The 23,946-nt window shown below is 34.3% G+C and overlaps 1 protein-coding gene across 2 annotated transcripts in view; it reads left to right on the top strand.

Moving 5' to 3' along the window:
• The window catches only part of LOC149774204 (uncharacterized), a 33,850-nt gene extending 13,395 nt beyond the window's left edge, over positions 1–20,455 (top strand). For both annotated transcript variants that reach the window (XM_089945624.1, XM_089945622.1), the window contains 5 exons: positions 4,316–4,639; positions 7,014–7,096; positions 7,629–7,887; positions 13,479–13,613; positions 17,071–20,455. In XM_089945624.1, coding sequence (XP_089801750.1) covers positions 4,316–4,639; positions 7,014–7,096; positions 7,629–7,887; positions 13,479–13,613; positions 17,071–17,111 — 842 coding nt within the window. In that variant the 3' untranslated portion in view covers positions 17,112–20,455. The remainder of the gene's footprint in view (positions 1–4,315; positions 4,640–7,013; positions 7,097–7,628; positions 7,888–13,478; positions 13,614–17,070) is intronic.
• The last annotated feature ends 3,491 nt before the right edge of the window (positions 20,456–23,946 follow it).

Below are 23,946 nucleotides of genomic sequence, written 5' to 3'. Positions count from 1 at the left end.
TCCGTTACGGATCACTGCCATCTCACCTCTGTCTGCGTAGGTTCGAGTCTCGGATTCGGCCAATGTGGGTATGTGAGTAAGCTTGCCAGTAGCTTCTCGAGGCTCGGTGGTTCTTTCCGGGGATTTCCTGGTTTCTTCCTCCACCATTAATACTGGCCGCCATGTATAGCCTATCTTGTGCTGAAAAATGGCGTTAAACCCTACAACAACTACAACAACAACAATGCATATTTTTCGTATAGAATTCGTCATTGTCTTCAAAAAATCAAGATAAACCAATCTTAATATTGCCAATGAGTGTCCAATAATGCAACCAAACAAAGAAAACATAACCAAATCTTGTGTCCTACTTCACTGTGTTTTACCATTCTATCTCTTGCTCTCTGTGTGTCTATCTCTCTCTCTGTGGGTACAATGCAATGTTAATTCTTTGTCTCTCCGTAAGGCTCAATGCTTATCCTCATACTGTCCATCTCTCAAAACACTGTTACTAGCCTTAATACTAGAGGATCGTCCATTCTATCCTTACTCAGTTGTGTGTGCTTATGTGTTGGCGTATGTTAGCCTTCGCTGACACACATTATTTGTGGCAAATCTATGAGCATAACATACAAAGACATAACAGCTACTGTGACTTACATCGTTTACTTTTATCGGGTAGGTGGACGTCGCCTTTCCCAAGATTTTAGAAATCTCATTTCGGGGGCTGCTAGATTGTGTGAACAATCTTCATGAAGCTTATCTTGGTTGTTGTGCCAGCATATATATTTTGCCATAATTGTTTTCACTCGCGAACAATCTCATTCTGCAGTAAATGAAAGTTGTGTTGTGTACGTGTCAATCATGCCATGTTCAAGCGCGCAAGCGTGAACCTCTACCAAAACGTTTTGAAGAGTTTTGACTGACTCATATAGCCATGGTAGCTTGGTTTGTGCTTTCTCCTTGCAAGCGTGTCATTGTTTCATCTTCACTGCAAACTTTAATCAAGTGTCATACACGCTGCTTGAAGTCTTTACATTTCACAGTGTAAGAGTAAGCCGTCGTTATAAATTTTCTGGAAGTGCAATTTTGCGACTCTTAAATGTGATAATAATTCTAAGGACCGGGCTAATATCTTTTGGAATGAAGCTGGACTCAGTTGGTTTTGTGGCAGAAGTGATAGCCTTAATTCATGTTCGTTCGTGTCGTCTTCGATATCGCTAAGACACATTTGAGTTAACCTTTCAGTTCGTATGATAGGCTATACGAGACTTCGTTGCCCCTTACTTTCGTCCCCTTTCTCACAGGAAATATTTAATCTTGGTTACACAAATTTCATTGGAATCGTTTTATACACATCTGGTCCCTTTAAACTGAGTTATTTTCGCAGAGTCAGAGAATTCAGTCAGACGTTAAATGATGAAGATGGAATGGTCAACAAATATCGACCTTGTGGTCAGATATTTGCAATGAGTTAGGTATACTACAGAGAAAACACCGGACTACTCCTCAAGAGCTAAACGTCAAGATATTTAATATATTTCTAATGACAAAGTGCATTGGACTCCAGAATTACAACATCGTCAAAGTAAAGGAACGACGTGTACAAATATGACAAAGGTCAAGATACATGTTATAACTGTCTAAAGAAAGAACATTGATGTTTGGAGTGTCATAACAAGGGGAACAAACAAATGAAAGAAGCAAGAGGAATACGAGGAGAGGTCTTCATAAACAGGAGAACCCATACCCGTCAAGAGAAGCAATACATCCAGATTTAAAGAACACACAGTAGAATAATCCATGCCAGCGAAGAAATTGAAAAGGAGAGCCAAACGGTGGAAAAAGAAGAAAATTGACTTGTGATGTGCGATTTGTGAAAGGTTCAGTGTGATATTTTATATTATGGATAAACATGTACACATTCACGCACGCACACCATTCGATCACTGTGGAAAAGGGATTGAAGTTTAACCTTATTTGAAATTATTTTAGTAGTATCGCTTTTCTTTTCGAGAGATCTAGATGACTAAATGATACACCGTTGAGCAATATTTTGACAAACTCGTGGACATTACATGATGAAGTTGACCTGCCTTTAACCCTTACCACCAACAAGCCCTACGTCTTCTCTTGCTAATGTAGATCTTGTTTTAGTGGCCACTGCTGCTGATGGCCTCTCAGTGGTAAAGAGCGTAGATGTTGTAATGGTAGGAATTTAGTGCCTGGGACGTAAAGGTCTCTTGCTCGTGGGTGGAGTTAATGAAGTCTGGTAAATTTGTCTCAGATATCTTAACTCTGCCAAAATGTCTTGTAGTACTCTCATCATTTGACTTTCACCCTCATTCTTCTGTTCTTCACACGTTTTTGTCTCTTCCACGTCTCCTTTACTTCCGTATCGTTCATGATGTTGTTGAATCATAAATGCTTATTCTGCTAGCTACTTTCAGCTGTTGTATACATTTTTCTTATTCTTCTTTCTGTCTCTGTCTAAAGGCGTCTACCCAATGATGGAAAAGGCAGTTAAGGTTCTGGTGAAGGTCCAAATTTATGAGAAATAAAATCATCTGAATCCAAATTAAATTCACCCTCTGCTGGAGGCATGAACGTTTATGTTTTGGTAGCTGTCATGCAATCACTTCTCGTATCCACCGGAGGGGCACCCCCAATACAATATCTTCCTAGTTTCAGCCATACTTAAGCTATGTCGCTTTGATTCACTGCGGATGAACACTGGCGCGTCGATAAACTGTATGGAACGCCACACATTACTCTCTTCTGATTGTAAGAAAGCTTTCGCGCTCTTAGTGAATTTTGTAACGCGATTTTGAATTGGTGAAAAATTTATTTCCATTTCGATCCGGTCTTAAACTATAAATACAAGCGTCTTGTATCGTGGATTTACTTGATCTCACGATAAGATGTGGACAAACGTTGAACCATTTACGCTAATTTTGGGAATGCAGTTCAACCCAAAGTATCTGATGTATGCGAAATCATCATGGGATATCACCAAGATTACGAACGCAGATATTTTGAAGAAAAGGATTTATGTGTAAAGACAATGCTGTCTGAAGAAGTTCTTGCTGCACGGTCCCCCTATGAGACGAAGTTTGTGGAAGAGTAAAATATTAATTATATGCCACGTATGTCAATTCACTTTGGTTATAAAACAACCACCGCCACCCCCGAAAAAAAGACAACGGCCCTTTTCAGAGCCACTCAGATGTCCGAAAATACTGTTCCACTGATGCCATAATTGTTTTGGTCTCTGTGTTGTGCTTAGGTGTTTTTGTGCATGTCTATGTTTTCTACTTCAACTATAAACCCTTTTACCATTAAACTTTCCCTTTGATTTCGTAAGTCACATACGTTATATGCACTTTAGACCTTTCAAGGTTCTCGCCATGTTAATGTTTACTCCACAAGGGCCTCCCCATGTTAATTCTCGTTTGACCCCCAAGTGGCAAATACTTCATAAAATAGAAGGATTAATGTTAATTCCGGTACGTCCTTAAGTCCCGTTCCTATGTTAATTTCCCTTTGACCCCAAGTGTCACTTTATGTCTCTGTAAACACTTTCGACCTCGAAGTGTCTCCTCAATGATAATTTCTCGTTTGACGTCCCAAGTGCCAAATAATATATAAAAAAGAAGGATAATGTCAATTCCAGTATGACCCCCAATTTTCACATATAACTACTTACGTTTATGTCCCATTTCGGACACTGCTGTGTTTTTCTCTTTGTGTCAGCGTGTGTGTGTGCATGTAACCTGATCAGTGCTAGTGGTCGACGGCCCTACCCGATTTAGGTTACTGTTACAAATTTTTCATGTCTCAGTCATCAAGTAAATTGCTAGTATTTAGTTGAGTCTCTCGGACAAATTGTTATAGCCGGTCAGGATGACCAATATTCAACATGCATCTCGAGAAGTACTACGTCCTGATAATAAAATATGTCGCAAACGAACTACATTTTATATTCGAGTTACAATACACACCTTGAATGTTTGTGTGAGATTAGTTTGCCTATATAGTAACAAAATTGCACGTGAACATACATTCTGAGAAGTACATGATCGTTATATCAGTTGAGAAAGATAATGGTGACATAATTGATCATTAGATTTTACTCCCCCATTACTCATTATTGATTACACGAAGAAGTGACAAAACTATTTGTCTGAATACATACATACATACATACATATATATATATATATATATATATATATATATATATATATATATATATATATATATATATATATATATATATATATATACAGGTGAGTTTAGCTGCGTATGACAGCTTCATTTATTGATATCAATACAGGACTTACATGGATCACCAAATCGACACTATATACCAAGTGCAAGGGCCAGACCGCTGCTTTGATTTGGCAATGTGAGGAAGCAGCAACCGAAGAAATTAGACAGCTCCAATGGCGATTTAACCGTACCAATCTGATCGCTTATAGTTCGAAGAAAAATGGCTTTCATGTAGATGCACAGTACGAAGGGAGGGTAGAAAGAACGGAAGAATATGGAATTCTGCTCAAGAATATATCTGCTAAAGATGTAGGAAACTACAGCCTGTATCCTGTGATTGCGTGGGAAGAGAGTCCAAACATACCATCAATTTTTCTGAATATCATAGGTACAGCAACGTATATTCACTACAATGTTTCAATGTTTTTCTTATTCTCCTGTTCATGTATATTCCTGATGATGTAAATATCTCAAGATATTATGCATTTCGCGTGAAAATATCGATATCATCTTATTGTAATTTTTTAAAGTATGTCTTGTGTGTGTTTATGATACATTCTAATTTAGATACGCGTAATATATATGTAATGAAAACATATTACTGTACAATATTCACGTTTACAGTATTATATTCTTTAGACGTAGTCGCTGAATCAAACTAAATCACAATTCAGAACATATATTGTTCAAGTTTTACTGGTCGACATATAGTAGGACATGCAAAGACCATATCCAACACAAAACATGGAAATCATTAGCATAGCAAAAGAATTCTTATCCCAGATGGCGCTCTCACTTCTCTCGAAGTACACTTATATTCGGATGGCATATATGTTAAAATCTAAAGGGTTATCTTGAATGTGTCATCCCCTGAAAAATCTACATGACTTCCTGGCACGGAGAGTTGAAGAAGAAAACTCTTTATTTTTGTTCTAGCGACGGAGAACTGAGAACAATATATGAAATGCTTACTACTGACCAAGGTTATGCAGAACAGCAACGATAGCCATTTATAAGCTTTGCGTTTATAGGGACACACACAACATTCTTTATACTACGTGTCGTATATTCACATAAAGTTACTAACTATATGAAGATCCAATTTCAGCTGAAGATAAAATGGGAGTGTGTAATTAAATGATGCACGGGACCACGATTCTGCAACTAAATGAACTATAATTAGCTTGAGCCTATGTCTTGCTGACTCTAAGGTCATTAACTAGAATTAAATAACTCCTAGGAGAGCAATAATGAAGTGGGCTGACGAAATCTGAATGTGCTGCTTGCAAATATGCGTCTGTGCTATTCTAGATACGAATGGTTATACTATTCATAAGAGAAACCTATAAAAAAAGATTTTTCTTATGAATTGTAATAGGAATCTCTGTTATCTATTCGCATACAGTTTCCACGTCGAGCCTTTTTGGTAGGATAGCAAGTCAATCTGTTCTCAATCCGATTAAGACCAGATCGCCGCTGTCCTACTTGAAGATCTGACGACGACCTCTTAAGGGTCATGTTCTGGTGACCTTTAAATTAGTCAGTGGAAATGCAGCTTTGAAAAATGTAAAGGTCAATTAAATGGTTCGGTACACATTCATGCTCTTCTTTCATAGCGCTCTGTCTGCAAACTCCAAAATAGTAGACTTCATCTGAATGGTTGATAAAATCAGCTATTATGGTAGTAACATAGGTTACCAGAACATGACCCCTAAGTGGTCGCTATCAGATTTTCGTGTATATAATCGGGGATCTGATTTTAATCAGACTGATTTTTTTCTTGTCCTACAATCATTATTAGCGCTTTCCTTTTGCTGTTTATGACGAGCTATTTATAGATTTATTATATTAACTTTCCTATATTAGTATTGACAATTCATTCTTGCTCTCTGTGTTGTTGTCAAAACCAGTTATAGCTTCATCATTTGACTCATGCAATGTTGTATTTTCGCTAGCTCGTAGACCTACTTGAAATTAGCTTAACGTCTGTTTCTTCCCAGATGATCATCGATTTTATACATAAAATATGATCGTGACAGGACCGGCCCTTAGGTCTCGGTAGTAATTGTTTAAATATATTTATAGAGATAAAGTAATTTCAAAGCAATGGAATAAAATGTTTAAGTTCCATATCAAGTAAAAAAATAAACTTGTTTAAACCTTTAATTCCAACTGCCGTGCTCACAGGGGCCCCTCGCTTTAGTAAGAGAGAGAGAGAGAGAGAGAGAGAGAGAGAGTAAATTCAAAACGTTGGAATACAGCTTTAAGTTCAATACCATATGAAATTTGTTTAAAAGTGTATTTCCAAATGCGTGTTTACAGGGGTAGTCTCTCCTGATCGTGGAGACCATGCCTTTGACAAACGGACACATGTCTTCTGCATATCTCTGACTCAAACGCTATCACCTGAATATATCTGGCAATTTGTCGAGCGCGAAAACGGCAACTGAAATGTCTCGTGTGATTTTCCTTTAATCAAACCAACAATAAGACATATGAAAATATTTCCGGTATAAATTAAACACGAATCCTGTATATACCAGAGTGTACATGTTTAAGAAACTTGCAAAAGCTTGAATTTTACCCATAATTTTCATCGAATTTAATCACATGGCCCTTAACAAGATATATTACATATATGATTGTGATTTACGGTGCTGAATATATTGCTTATTTTGCATATAGTATATAATAAGGGTTTTATTATTGGTTTAATAACAACGAAATTCATATATCTATTTTCCCTATTTATTTTAATTTAGATCTCACTAAGCAACAATGGTGTACGTGTGAAAGACTGGCAGTATCACCAGACTGGACCGCTGGAAGAATGTTTAGCTTAGTGGTACACAAATCTAATAGTTTGTTTATTTTCGTTCTTGTCCATACCCATGTAATCATATATCCATGATATGGCATAATATGGCTATACATGTATTCGGTCTGTAGTTATGTATCATACACTTAAATTTTCCGTATTGATCAGAATCCCTGTAATTATTTGTAATATGCATATGCAGTTTAAATTGTGAGTTCGCTTCTCTTTGTAATGCATTTCAGACTGTATCAATTCTAGTTATATTACATTCTTAATTATATGCAACATAAATCAATAAAAGTTTGGTGATTGTTCCTTTCAACACAAAAAATGTATATGTAACGTTGATAGTCAACAAACTCGGTCTCCTTTGCGATCGCATTTTTGCATTCCATAATTAATTTAACGCTTATCACACACACACACACACACACACACACACACACACACACACATATATATATATATATATATATATATATATATATATATATATATATATCTGTGTGTGTGTGTTCCACGACCATTCAATGCACCTAAGTTTAATGTTGTGTTTCAGGCGGACGGTTGTATTTTAGAGATAAACTCTTCATTTTGCTGTGCAAAGGGGCCAGCGATTGACTGCATGGACAACAATCCACAGACGTTATGTGTCTCTATCAATCTGACCGAAAGTACCAATCAGATCAAACATTCAGTCATCCTGACTGAAAGCACCAGTCTAAGGAGAAATCCTCAGAACCTAACTGAAAGGACCACTCACGGGACAATTGTACCTGAAGATGCAAATAAGTCGTACGTGGTACTACATACAACAGGTATTTAACGGCGTTTTGACTGAAGAAAATTTGTGTCCTACCCAAAATGTGACGTTTATTTATAAAAAGGTTGGTAATGTTCCACTTAAAGGGCTTTCAGTTACTTGCTATTATTAATGGTTGGTTTTATAGCAAAGTTATAAATTGCACGAAACTAGGAGGATAAAATAATACCCATCTCTCATGCGAGTTTCATCCAGGGTCGATAATTGTATCTCATAAAGCAATGCGTACATTTAATATATCTTGCTAACGATTGACCTACATGACCTTGGTTAACCTTTCACTGAAATAGCTTTTACACGGTTCAACCGATATATATATATATATATATATATATATATATATATATATATATATATATACAACGGAATGTGCATAGTGCATTTAAGGGATAAGAAGCAATTATGGGACAGTTATGCCATACCACATGCGCACGATGCGTGCCGTGCAAGACATATTTGTTCAGTGAGGCAGGTCCTTCATAAGTGATCAGCTAAATGAGACAATTGTTATTCTGTTCCTCTTTTATTGTCGTGTTCTTTCTGCTTATACATGACTATGAGGCAGATAAAAAATAATAACAACATAAAGTACACAAAGAAAGTCTCACTTACCTTTCTGTCAGTTTATCGGTGTTGATGGTGGTGTTGTATTGGGTTTAACGCCATTTTCCAGCACACAATATGCTATACATGGCGGTTAGCAAATATGGTGGGGGAAGAAAACGTAACAATCCCGAGAACAATTAACAACTCACAGTACGCTACTGGCAATATATCTCACATATCCACGCTGGAAGAGCCTGAGACAGAGGTGAGATGTCGGTGATCTGAAAAACCGAGCGCATCAGACCACTCGGCGCCCGAGTCGGGATCATAATTTAATACATATTTAGCACGTGCGTAAACCAACGTTAAAAAATAACAAAATCGTTATATGTATAACATGCGTAAGACTGAAAAAATACAGGTAATGCCTTTCGAAAACACCAGACGAAGGCAACGTTTCCGTCAGTATAATTAATAGTAGAGATTTTTATTCATTTTCCCCATTCTTTTCGTCTTCTTCTCCTCTGCAGATTGGTTGTCAAAGAGATATGGTATTTCCACGTACCTCGTTTGTTTGATTGGTAGAGTGGTTGTTACATTCTTAATTTGATTATATTTTTCCTACAATGACGAAAATGAATACACAGGAGAGTATTTTAACCGTGCTAAGCTGTGTTTCATAATTATTGTTTTCAATCTTAAATATCTTTTTTATATTCAGCTATTCATCCATTACATCATCACTTTATTTGTCATGTTTTCTGCTTATACGCACACACAGACACGCATACACACACACACACACACACATATATATATATATATATATATATATATATATATATATATATATATCACAGAATATAGCTCAAGGACACGAAACTACTTTGTATTACTGATTGGATTTTCACGCTTTAGAATTCAGGGTTTGGGAGCGGTGGGGTGGTCTAAAGCACTTGCTTTTACCGACGATTACTATGTCACTTCTGCCACGTGGTTTCGGGTACCGGGCTCGGTAAGTGGTTATGTGAGAATGCTTGGCAGTAGCTTATCGTGGGTAGACGATTTTTGCCATAAATTCTCAGGTTCTTCCTCCATGAGTATTTTTCTCTTCCATGCATAACCTATCGTGCCATTGAAAGAGCGTTAAATCCAAAAGACAACAACAACATCAACGTATGTGACTATTGTATTCTTGGCTCCTGCATTATCTTGGATACTGTTTCACCTAAATACACATAAAACTCGGTACATGGATCTCAATAACAGTATATCAAACATGACAATTGTAGGTTACATTGTCTTAAACGCTAAAATTCGAAGATTTTTTCGGCCATTGTTTCGTCACATCATCACTGGCATAGACCCTATTTCATCACACTGTGTATTAACTGTTAGGTGAGATATTTGACTATATTGAGTAGTTAATTATAGTCTGGTTTATTAACTATTTGATTAAGTTTTGTATTTTATTAATTTGTTCGTTACACCTATATCTTGTAAATCGTATTAAATACAGACTAATTACATACTTGTGTGAATACATCTTAAAGTGAGAAATGGAGACTTTGCAAACGTATTTCATTGTGACCTAACTTTCCCACTTTAGTCAACTATTTTCAGCCGTTATATTTTAAACTCTCTGCACGATTAGCCCATTTGAATTTAGAGTAATCGGACTAACGCTGATGAAATTTTGCAATTTGATACATCACAATGCTAATACTATGCAAGCCGATAACACCGAAGATCGAACGGCTGGCACGATTATTCAGTAGCCAAGAGCCGCCATTTCGCTGCTGTTCAAGTAAGGCAGGTGACATTTTATGACAAACACACGTTATGTATGATTATTATTACACGCATGAGAATAACAAATAGCTTCAGATAACAGTATCTGTTGCAGGACAAGAACAATATAATTAGGTGAAATATGTGCCTCTTGGACTTTGGATTTTCGTAAACTTTGCGACAATACGACATTTAATTTAGGAATGTCTTTTGCCATCTCTAGTCCCTCTGATAAATTTTGGAATTAGGTCATATGATCTGCAAACGCGCACGCAAAATATAAATACAATTTATTGTGCTTTTCAAATGTTGAGCTTGAAAAATATGATTCAGTAAAATAATGAAAAAAATACGGTAGGATTAGAAATTGAAATAAAGTCTCGAAAAGATATTTTAGTCATCTTTATGATGCAATTACTCTTGTCAAGGCAATCAGCACAAAAGTCCATCAATGTTGTCCAAAATCGCGTTCGACCATAGTAACGCCACACATAATTTACCCACGCAAGAATAATATTACATATATTTCTATGAATAGATATTATCATCTCCGAATGAAACTATGAGCATTAATGGAAAGTTAAAGTTCCACCAGCTTCTTTGTGGACATAACAAAATGGCCACTGTTCGCTAATATATTGTAATGTCTGCCAAAAGAATCATTTAACAATTTTTAAAGCTCAACCTAATTCGAAACTTCTTGTAATAGTCAAAATCTTGTGTCTTCTTTCTACAACGTTTGTTTTCAATATTTCATGATCAATATTCATCTTAAAATATTTCGCTTTAAACATCTTCCTCTTTTATTACACTTTCCTTATCTATTTCGATTTTGTTTATTTTCATTTCTCATAATAGCTATCAATCAGACTCAGCAATTACTTTCCTAACAGTCAGGGGCAAGAAAGGTCAAATTTTCTGCAATATTGTTTGTCAAAAAGCCTATATATATATATATATATATATATATATATATATATATATATATATATATATATATATATATATCTTGATACGGAATTATGGTGGCATTAGTGAGTGATATAAAATTCTGACAGCTGTAGTCAAGCAAGACTATCTGAGTTGCATCATGCGATATCCGTGTTGTTACTGATGAATCAGGTAGGGACATATTTGTTGTCAAACATGCGAATGAATTTTGTAGACAAACGGACTTTGTGCTTGATGTACCAGTCATTTCAAACTATTGGGACAATCGTTGCAGGAAATTGCTATCCCGTTGAGTTGAAATAAAAGCTAAGAAATACTGGCTAGCGAACTTCGTAAAAACAGTAGAAATACCAGCTTGCTCAGAAAAGCTGCTCCAGGGAACAAATTACAGTGAAACATGCGGCAAGCTAGAATTTATTAAATGAAAACAGTGCTTTACAAATAGATAAATAGATAGATAGATAGATAATTAGATAGATAGATAGATAGACTGACTGACTGATATATATATATATATATATATATATATATATATATATATATATATATAGATAGATAGATAGATATATGGATAGATAGATAGAGCATCAATATACATAGTTCAACAAATGAACGAAGATCGTACAAGCTTCCTTTCTCTTAAAGAGGGGAAGTTATGCATTAAGTGCAAGATTCTTTAAAAGGAATATAATACGATCTTCAACTTCACCTTGGGTAAGTTCTGTCATACAAGTCAAAAACCAAAGTGCAGAATATCTTCTCATGATTGACTATTGCTGAATGAATTCAGTGTGCATACAGCATGTCTATCCCGTCTCAAAATAGAAGAAATTCTCGAAGCGTTCAGCAATGTCAACGTTTTACCTGTTTAGATTTATTGCCGGGATAGTGTCAGGTACCATTTGGAGAAAAGGGTTTAGATAAAACTGCGTATGATCACTCAGAAGGCCTATATGAGTACATTTTAATGCACATTGCTTTTTAAGTCACTAGCTGGAATAAATGTAGGCCGACGTGCTATCTTAATGTCAATACCATTGATTCTAGTTTATCAGAATTTATATCTTATAAAAATTTATCACGAAATTCATTTCAAGTCATAGGTACAATATTTACCAACGATTATTTTATTAGTGTAACATACTATAACCTAGGAATTAATTAATTCTTACCGTATATAATTCATATAATTCAAAACAGATCACGCAATTCTGACAAATTCGTGTCAGGTATAATGCATGAAATTCCTAGAATAAACGAATTGTGTAACATTCAGGACAAATGAATGCAAACATCTATCTTACAAACTCATTAAAGAAAATGTGGTGTAAGAATTTGAAAGAAAATAATTACTATTTCGTATATCATAATAATTGTATCAGACTAAGACAAATCTTGTGCAATCCTGATCTTGCTCACTTCTACTCTGCATAATCTCTCTGTCTCTTAAAGTTCCGTGACCCTCAAATTTCCAGGCACCCGTCCCTTGAACAATATTAACGAGAAATTAACTTCTACTAATATCGCTGACAGTGTTTTGGGTTCAAGCAGAAACGTAGATTGGCTAGTTTCAAAAGGGAAATTACTTAAACATTTAATTTCGTCTGGAAACACACACGCCGTATTTACATTAACCAACCAGAATTAAATTTATCTACCCATCGAAAAATTAAAAAACGCCCATCGAAGTTAGAACATTTCTTTTTTCCTCCCCTCTCACATAAACTGCTTGCTCGAATATTTCACGGTATGAAACTTTGTTCAAAGGGCACACATTGTCTTGGATTGTCTCCACGTTCTCGTTTTTCCGCTACGATAACCCACATTTTTCCTTGCCTTTCCAATCTGTCTGACCTTTATCCCAAGGAAAAATCACCGCTGCCCAGAAACCAAAGGTGTTTAACGATTGAAGTGCAGTGATTTATTATGCTATCTAGTCCATTAATCAATTTGATTTGTTTCGTGTCACACCGATCACGGCATGATTCACTTAGTTATAGTTGCAATAACATCTTACAAAGATCACTGTTACAAGAATGTTTTAAAATATCTGATTCTTGATATAGTCTTAATATTTAGTTCTTGCAGTTTGAGTCGTTCATATGTGAGTAAGTAATTTGTTCTTACAGATGTGTGTTAGTATTGTTTAATTTACAAATTTACATAACACATTCATGAATAATTTTTAATCCTAACAATAAATACTTTGAGGTAGTACTTAAAACATGAGCAATATCAGAGTATCTATGGACATATTATTTCCATCTTACAATGTCTCTATGTTTTGTTTGCTTTCAGCTCCAATAGGTGTGCAAAAAGGAAACCCTGAAACAGACAATGCACTCTTGAAGCTTCTAGTGGCCAATACCACTATGATTTTTACTCTCCTCCTATGCTTGACATGTGCAATATGGAGGATCTATAAAAGATTAGGTGAAGTGACTATATGATTTCCTTTCCTTTTACTAATTATCATTCTACTTCCTGTTTTATTCACAAGGCTGATACAATTGTAATGATTTTATAAAATATTACATTCACAAAACAGAAACAAGATCCAGTAGGGACTTTGAGCAAACATAAGACACGTACATACGTTGTCTATAAAAAAAACTATTGAAAAAATCATTTCTGCAAAACTAGCGGAAAGTTTAGAATAACCTTTAGATCTCTGTTGATAAACCGGAATCAAGATGCATACAAAGAAGTGGTCCCACGCAAATTTGTTCTGCCAAACGTGAAAGTTTGTGTTAAAAATTGAAGAGATGCATAGTTAGCGTTGTGTCTTTCGTGGTAGGATATGAGTTATAAGCTGGATCTGAGGCTTGCAAGGACCTTGATAGGAATGTACAATTAGACTAAAGAAGATAAATTAGCTCTTATGCAGGCACACACCTCTAACACGTAAGATATTATTAGATCCAGAAATATAACAGTCTGTAACACTTCTGACTATAAGCTCCTCACAAATCACGACCAGCGCGCCCTCTATTTGCACGGATCTCAATCGTATGCATCTTACTGATCAATACTATGCGCCAAAACCTTTTGCAAATGCCACACTATTCTAATATTTGGTGAGCTAAGTTGTAGAGTGCGCTATGTATCCTAAGGAAAAGTGTATTGCTGACGAGGTATTTGTCGATGGCTCATGGCCAAAAATAATATTACCATTGCAGTAGCAATAGCGTCTGCCTCCTCGCTCAGCCCTCACCATCCCTCCCAGAGCTCATTATTGTTGTGTATTGTTCCTGCTGCAGCGATAGAGCAATTACCCCTCGCTGACAACTTGGTGTATTTGATTACTATAGAAACCGTTGCCTTTGATGTTTATGTTTTTTTTTTGTCTTGTCGAAGTCAACATAATGTGCGAGCTGCTCGATATCAACATCGTGAGACTGTACTAATTATTCGTGTTCTATGTCGTGTTGCTTCCCAATGACTTTCTATTCAGCATGCATTCCGATACATAGATCAAAACTGTGAGTGCCAAAGATGGTCAGAGGTATTGAATATCCCGTTGCGTGTGCATCGAGGGTGGCATTCAGGCACCTCTTACATGGATTGAAAGTGATGACCACATTTCGTCATCGCATCGTTCTGGGACTTTGAATACCAACATCATTTTGAAAGTCCTGCGTTGAATCCTAGCGATAAAGTATGGGCGCATTTAATAGCATAACTTCATGAAACTGATATGATTTAAGGTGGTGCTGGGTTTTACATTCATAGGAGTACTGGACAATGATATTTTGAATCATCAGCACATTCATGTCCAGAATTCATTCGGATCACTATTCATTTTTCTTTTGTGATTTTTAGGAATACAGATGACAGCTCAATAACCTCCTCTTAAATGTTCATTTCACAAAACTTGTAGTAACAATACATATAAGAGTGGCTGGGTGTGATATGTGTGTGGTTGTGATCACTTTGGATTTCGTAATAACCAGTCTTGTCTTCCGTTTTGATTCTGTCGCCTTTACTTAGTGTAACTCAGTCCGAGCCAGGTATTCCTGGCATAACATCCAAATCATTTTGTATTTACTGTTAAATTGCTTTTATTACGACGTGTTTCATTAATAATTATTGCTAATGATTACAACAAATGCATTCAGCTAAGTTATATCACAGGTTACAATCATATCGTCTGATAAAACGTTGTATTAGAGCTTTTCTCCTAAGGCCCTTGCAGCATAACTTATAAAAGTGGCACCAATCCTTGTGAAACCTAAAGTAAGAATAAGACCTGGTCTAATGAACTATGTAACTTTTACACACTCAGCGGCCAGTCCCATTACAACACAAAACTTATCATACCAATATTTATAAAGTTTCGAGATATATTTGTTTAGATTATTGTTTGCGTTTTGTTCGCTGTTGTTTCTTTGTGTTGTAATGTTTCCCTTTCATCTCATCCCTCTATACTGTTCTGTCTCTTTAAATGGATAATTTATATAAGACGTCACTATTGAATTATAGCGTCTGGTTGACTCTAATGTGTTATTATATAGACACTAGTAATCTGACGCAACGAAATTGGAATAACCATTGCTTGTACTTCTTCCATACAATTTTAGATGGGGATTATGTTTCAGAAGTATATGTTCTTCTCAGATGTATATTGTAACATACTATAAGAGTTGAGTGTAACTCTACATAGTGAACTATGCCATTTATATATTTGCTTTTGCTTTTAATTTTATGACAGAAATTGCATTGATTTTACTGCTGCCTTCTATTAATTAATATTCAACTAGGTAGTTAATCTGTTTATATCTTAATTTGCATTGTTTTTGAAAAGGAATTTATTTGGATCTTCAGAAGATAAATTAGTTGTCTCCATCCTCAAGTTCTCCTTTCAAGCGTACTTTATTAACATACAACAAATGCTTTATCCAACAACAACATACGCTATGAATTACAAATGATGTGACCAATTTGACATCGTGTATTTCAATTCTCTCAGTTGCCATGATATTTTCAATTATTCTGCTCTGGGTTTATACATTTCATCCGGTTTATTAATTGTTTTTAGTTCGGGTTCGCAAGGCTGCTTAATCGTATGAGAATTTATCATGACTTGTATATGAAAAATACACGAGCATTTAAAAAAGAATCGGTGATTTTACGAAGCAAATTAAAATAAAATAAATATTACATAGGAAGAACTATGCATAGAGAAGCAATGTTTATAGATTTCTACTGATACTGAAACACAGATAATTAATGGGAATGTGAGTGGGTCTGAGGTTGCAAATTTAAGAGAATTAATGTCGAATGCGAATGCTACTTGTTTTGCAAATTTTAGGAAATTATCAGCAAATTTATCAAGATCCCTGTTCTTGTTTTTCGGATAAATACTTTGTTCTAGGTCAATGACATTTCAAATTCAGATAGCTCTTCCGTTTTTGAAGGAATATATGAAACATATATATATGTTTTGCTAACTCTAATAGATAGTTATTTGATAAATGCCAATTAGATATTCCACTAGAAGATGTAGCTATTATTATGGACCACTTTTAAGGATTTTAAGGATTTTATCAGTATTTGATATTATATAGTACAATGTATCCTTTATCAGTATTTGATATTATATAGTACAATGTATCCTTTCGTTTGATATTCGATAACTGTCTCTAAAAATGCATTATCTAATGTGTTTAGAGATTTTGTATGCAAAAGGGCAGTTATTGTGTAATATGTGTTGTGTTGCTAAATTTATTGCTATATTAATTGGTATTGCTGGAGTTGACTGGACAGTCGTTGTGTTTACTTTTGCTGATTTAATTCACAGCATTTGATAAAACGTTCTATCGCTGCAGAGCTGACAACACATGCTTAGACTTAAGAATTATAAACTTATCAATAAATATTCTAATTTCAGGTCGTGACAACTATCGTCAGAAGAAAACACAAGATGTCTAGTTTTCGGAGGTCAATACGTGCATAATCAAATTCACAAAAAGCTAAATATGCTTCATCATCAATACGTCTTATGCAAATCATCCCTACATACATGCATAATTGCATACACATGTAAGTGTACATATGCACATATCTACGTAATAGATTCAAATTTTTTGTTAAATTATTAAGTAGTAAACATAACATGCCAATAGTAATATACGGTACGGTCCAAAGATATTGATTTTGTAATTGATTTCACACAAGTTTTAAAATCGTACTCTTCCAATGTATTTCTTAACATGAATTCTTGTTTCATGTTCACCCAAAATTCATTTTGCTCGTATCATTATTTTGATGTGCATGTCACTAATTATTAAAGAGTGTCTTGCTTAAGATTTTATTTTGTTTTTAAAATTGCAAATAACGCTTTAGTTTATTTGAATAGACTGCAGCTAAAACTACTGTTACGATTCATTGCTCTTAAACTAAGCAACACAAAAGAGAGAACACCAACAAATACTATATTTACTTAGAACAAAAAGTGGAAATTTCAAAAGAACTTACAGTATATTGAAAGAATTCCAAATATTCCTAAAACTTATACCACAAGTAGAATTTTATTTTATTGGTGTTCCAAAAAGATCCAATATTCAATGTTTTGATGTGCCTGTAGTTTTGACTGTGCTTAGGTGCTAATAGCCTGGTCTGTAGCAATGTGATTACAGTGTTTTGATATAAAAATAATATAATCCAAAAAGTTCTTTATTGAATTCACTATAATTCGAAATTAACTAGTTACTCCTAGAATGTTTTATGAGTACTGTGTAATGCCAGTGAATAATTTAAATAAATTAATCAACCCAAATTAAAGAGCAAATACAGCAATAAAGAGACTAATGTTAAGGTAGGAATTAGCAATCTTTCAAGTAAACAGCAATGATATGAAAAGATAAGACAATAATTTTGGGCCAGGATATAGGTCAGTTTACTTTATATTACATTCAAATTTGTTTACACGATTAGGAGTTTCCAGGTGAAAAACAAAATCCTAGACTTAGATTCAAATGAACATATTTACCGCCAATAATTATGATCTCAATATTTATAATAATCTTTCGGATATATTAGTTATGTACTATGCTGTTTAGAAAACAAATGTCACTTGTCTACATGTCACTTGTCTACTTGATTTCCAACAAAAGTCAGTTACAAAATACATATATGTGTGACAGTTAATCGCGAAGAAAAGCCAACAAATAATACAAGTAAAATATACAAAACACTACTTTAAGGAAATTAATTTCAGTGTCAGACATAAGTAGATTCTTATATCAATTTTTACTGTCTTTGATGACCGTTAACAGAACAACGACTCTGGTAATGCCACAGGAATAAAGAAAAAATGGTGCGTCTTGACTCCATTGCCTTCTGTATAATTCACTATTTCTTTAGAGTCTACGCGTCTAAATTTGTAATTTGATACATGTCTCTATATAGTACAATTATCCATTTTTTAACATCATCATATCAATAGTTCTCACCAATTCAGGCCCCAGTTCCAGTCTCATAAAATTAAAGTTTATAGAATGCACATTTGTTTTGAAAATTACTTAGAAAAAGACAAAGGACCTACTGCTCAAGTATATTCTGGAACTAATGGCCGTAACATAGCTTTTCTCAATTACTTTTCTAATCCATTTATATAACAAGTTACGAACAGATTATAACAACTTATAGTTCGCTTTCAACAAAAATGGTTTTACCACTGGACAATAAAAATGGGAAAATGGGAAACTCTGTTTTTTAAATAACTTTTTAATATAAATGCTCAATATGTTTTGATTAATCTTATGCATTTAATAGTAAATATCCGATCTCTAAATATGAAATGAATCTTTATTTGTCTTACAAAAGAAATAGGCAATTACAGGTATTTATGTAAAGAAAGATGGAAATATTATTGCAAATTTAAAGGTTTGAACCTCTTTCAAACGTTGATCTAACGTTATAGCAGTTACAGATTAATCGTTACATTACAATAAAATATGGAAACAAGTGTATTATAAACCGATGCTTCAAATATGGTGTAAATTTGTAAAATATTTTGTCATTGAGTATATTTCCTGGAAACATTGTGATAATGTTAAAACTACTTGTACATATTCACAATAATTTAATAGACTTTCAAAGTATACTCACAGATATTAGGTCATACAAAATAAAATTGAAAATGAATTATCGCTCCTGTTTACAACAAACTGCCATAAATACCGTTTTGTATTATAGTATCAAAATAAAAATGGACCTAGAGGTGCAGCCATATAAAACTATCAAATGTTCTAACCTTCGATGTTTGCAGTTGAAAATATGATATTACATAGAATATTGTCTACGAATGTCTTTTATAAAAAAGTTTTGAATCGTCTGAAATTGAACTATGCATTCGCATAATAGGCGTAAATTTATATAGTAACGTAAATACATACATATGTACATACATACATATATATATATATATATATATATATATATATATATATATATATATATATATATATATATATATATATATATATATATATATATATATAGATATATATGCATGGAAAATAATAGTTCTTTCAAGTGCACTGGTTTCAGAATGGGATAACGTGTTAGGGATGGCTTAAAGTAATTGCCCAAAAATTGATATTGCAGAAGCGCACACGTTTAGTGTTGATCTTAGTTGGCTTGAAATTTGATAACATAATACCGTATGAGTTATTGCCACATGGATGCAACATGTACTGTTTTCTAACATTACTTCCATTAGACATAGTCATGTAAATATTTCACACTTTAGTTCCATATTTTGTCTTTATTTCTTGTCGGTGTTGTATTGCTTTTGCAATTGTCCTTGGGAACGACTTAATGAGAGTAAAAAGAGTTCAGGGTGGTTAATATTTTTTTACAGCGACTGATTTCAGTGTCCTGCAAATGCTTCGCTAAGTGGATCACATGCCTTATTGACCAGTATCATATTTTACCGCCTAAATTTTGTTTGTATAGTGACTGCTTTTTCCATGTACATAAACTGTAATTTTTGCAGCTGTTACAGACACTGTGTATATGTTGTGCTTCCTTATTATCTCTTCAAAATCATATACTATCAAGTGTTTTCCCGTACATGACGAAGAGCTTTCGGCATGAAAACAAGTTCTAAGGGTTAAAAATCATCTCGAATGCTCTGGCAAATAAAGCATCTTACAGATTATGTTATGTTGCTGTTAGAATGATAATGAAAGGAAGGTATCCTTATCACAAATATGCTATAATGTCACATGTACTGTAAATAAATATCATTCAAATCAAACAAACTATAACCGACTTGACTTGTACTTGCTACCTGTGCGTGGGTGTTATATTAAGCAGATGCATACTTCTGTTGTTGATTCACCTTTGAAGTGCAGTTAATATTTGTACAATGACCTTCGTAAATTCTCTTAAGCGTGAAACTGTAAATATAATCGTTGTATTAGCTGTAACTTCATTTAAAATATAACTTGAATTAAATAATGTCTGTGAATGTAGTAAAATAACTTACATGCTTAATTACATTGGAAGGTAGTCCTCAAACTTCAAAACGAAATACCACATATGTGGATTTGAAGTTGCTTTTCTTAGTGTGTTTAATAATCATCAATAATGTCGATATTTTATAAAAAATATTCAATGTTGTGGATAAAATCAAGCGATTATATAAGGTGGGAGTATGATTATCTTGTGTGGCCCTCTTTTGCATCATCGCCGCTAGAATGAATAATTATATATTCTCTATCATCGCACTTGATATAGTGATGTCTAGCACTTGGACTTCATGCCGCAGACTTGTAACATCATGTCCTACCCAGTCATATTATTCTGGCACCGGGCCGACCAGTTCTAACATTATCCTCTTAATCAGGAGCGCCATGCAAGGCAGCTGCAAGAGCCATCTTTTAAAACTGTCTTTGCTATGACTCTGCCCGGGTTCGAACCCGTGACCTCCGGCTAACCACGTCGACGCTTTAACAACACTGTATGTATGTGTGTGTGAGTGCGTGCGTGTGCGTGTGAGTATGTATGTATGTACGTATGTATGTATGTATGTATGTATGTATGTATGTATGTATGTATGCATGTGTGTGTATGTATTTATCTATGCATGTATGCGCGTGTGTGTGCGTCTGCGTGCGTGCGTGCGTATGTATGTATTTATGTATGTATGTATGTATGTGTGTGTGTTTGCATGTGTATATGTATGTATGAATGCATGCATGTATATATGTATGCTTGTTTGTATCTATGTACGTATGTATGCATGCATGTAGGTAGGTAGGTAGGCAGGCATATAAGTAGGTATGCAGACAGACAGACACACAAATAGATAGATCGACAGACCCATTTGTTTACTTTCACTAAACCAACTTGACGAATACTGTTATTGCTGATCCTCTTCAAATATGGTTCCATGAAGGTAAACCATTATGCAAATAATGATTGCTACCTCTGTACTCATTGATTTTATGTGAAGTCTGAGTCTTCTTCCTAGTTTTGGTTTCGAAACTGCGTATTCAAAAATTTTCTCCTTTTTGTTATTTAAAAAATGTCATTTGCATAACATGTGGTGTATGCAAAATAGTTACGTAAAGCTTGTCGGTTTCTGCAAAACAGATTGATTATGCAGTATTTTAGATTAAAATCTAATCAAACGTAACGTAAACTCATTGGAATGATCTCAACAAACTTCTAATTATATCCACATAAATAAAACTTGCATTCTTCCGGATACTATTTATTCATTTGTTAAAATATAACAGGTAAATTAATTTTGTAGATTACAGTTGTAAATACTACTTAGCTGATTACCTTTTATCCTGTAGTAATCTATATAAAATGTAGCATTACCATTCGCAGCATAATGTTGTATATGTGCCTAATTCTTTACTTTAATTTTACATTGCTGTAACCCGTCTTTCTGTGTAATTTATATTTAGAAAAACAAAACATACATCAGCATAATTGTGTCCATTATTCCTAAGCAATGTTTGGGTGAAGGTTTAGTCCTGGAAAGTTCCAACAAACCCATTATTTGTTTCGCTGATAAGACGAATACCATTACATAAGAATGGTATCTATTAAAAGGTTTTAATCCCCATCCCTTTTTGCAATTAATCATTATATGCAGACTGTCCTGACGCTGTAAAGTGAAAACGTTGTAAGGAAATATCCATCATGTAACAAATTTAATTGTAATTTCAGACATATTATTATCTTAATTTTCTTTCTCAAAAGTTTAATTGTATCATATAATGCAAATTCATATTTCTGCCACTTTATCTCATATAAGTTTTATTTATTTTAGCACATATGTCTGTGATGTAAGGTTATACATGTCTTCCCATTTCTTGCATCCTTTCTAGACAACATTCATCAATACTACCTGCAAACAGACCAGCATTACGTATAATTTCTTAAGCAACTATTCTATGTCAACTCTTGTTAATTGGATTATATCTTTACGATTTAATATAACATCTTGTATTGTTTGTATCAAATCCCCATTTAATACTAAAATTGAAACATCGAAATTTGTTTCATTTGATTTTGATTGTGCTTTCATTAACATTGACATTAGATTGCTTTTGCAGTACTCGTGTGTCTGAGTTCTATTGTAGTAATCATTGATCTTCTGCAACTCTGATAGTATATGAGTGTTTATAAGTTTTGCTCTGTGTTAATAAAGAGCTTGTAAATCTCAACAGCAAATGGCTCTAAAGAAAATTAAAAAAATCCATCCTCATTTGTTTTGTCTTAGATTATAAATATTGTATGGTAAGGGTCTCACGTGTATTACATTGTACAACTCTTTATATCTGATTAGCAATATGCAAGGTGCTAAGACGTCACCATCTAAATGCTATTTGCAGATGTTGTGAATTTGTTTCAGTAGAGTTAGCGGAACACTTTTATTACTACTTTATTCAGTAGCTGTTAACATGGTCCCCGGTGACCAAGTGGTTGAAGGCTGTTGCATTTACAGATCACTCACACCTTCCTGTGAGTTAGTCTCTCGACTATATGTGCATAATATAACCAGGACTTTCCATGAGCAAGTGGTTCTTCTCGCGGCAGTGTGAGATTCTTCCTTCAATAAATATATTGGAACTATGAATAGCATAGCATGTACCAAAATGGCATTATATCCCACAAAAACAATTCCATTAATATTTTCATAGTTTTGATGTTGCTTTCCCGCAGAGTTTTATAAAGTTTGTTATTAGCATGTATTTTAACATACCTGTAATAATTGCACTATTATATATATAACATGATCACATACTGTTGTCATACGGGTATGAAGTAATGTATAAAATTAAGCCTTTGTGAAAATGATATGCTCATTTTTGTCTCTGTCAACTTTACATTGTCTAAATAGTGCTGTATGTTACGATACTGAACACCGTGATATTGTACACATGTGCACGACATGTGTGTCTAAAATAGTATAATGTATTAGGAACTACCTTGGAGGAATCCAAGTACACTTATGTTTTGGGCGCTTTAGGTTTTGGTTGATTATATTTGTTTGTGAATGAATTAAACAAGCTGTTTCTTCCACTTGAACGTATATATGATAACATTGACCCTGTGGACCAGTTCACTAAGTCAGAAATAAACTTTCGAAGAAGCACCCGAATGAATGTAATATTCACAATGTCTGCAACAAACGTGAGAGACGCAGTAATTGAAAATACTGCTCTGATCATTGAAACAGTTATTTCGGAGACATAGTCGTATTTGTTCACAAATAGAATGATTCAAACTGTGACTA

The sequence above is a fragment of the Sinohyriopsis cumingii genome, unplaced genomic scaffold, assembly GCF_028554795.1.
Source record: "Sinohyriopsis cumingii isolate HCF-2022 unplaced genomic scaffold, ASM2855479v2 utg000379l, whole genome shotgun sequence".
Taxonomy (NCBI): Eukaryota; Metazoa; Mollusca; class Bivalvia; order Unionida; family Unionidae; genus Sinohyriopsis; species Sinohyriopsis cumingii.
The sequence above is the reverse complement of the archived record's forward strand: the minus strand, read 5'-3'. Positions and strand labels throughout refer to the sequence as shown.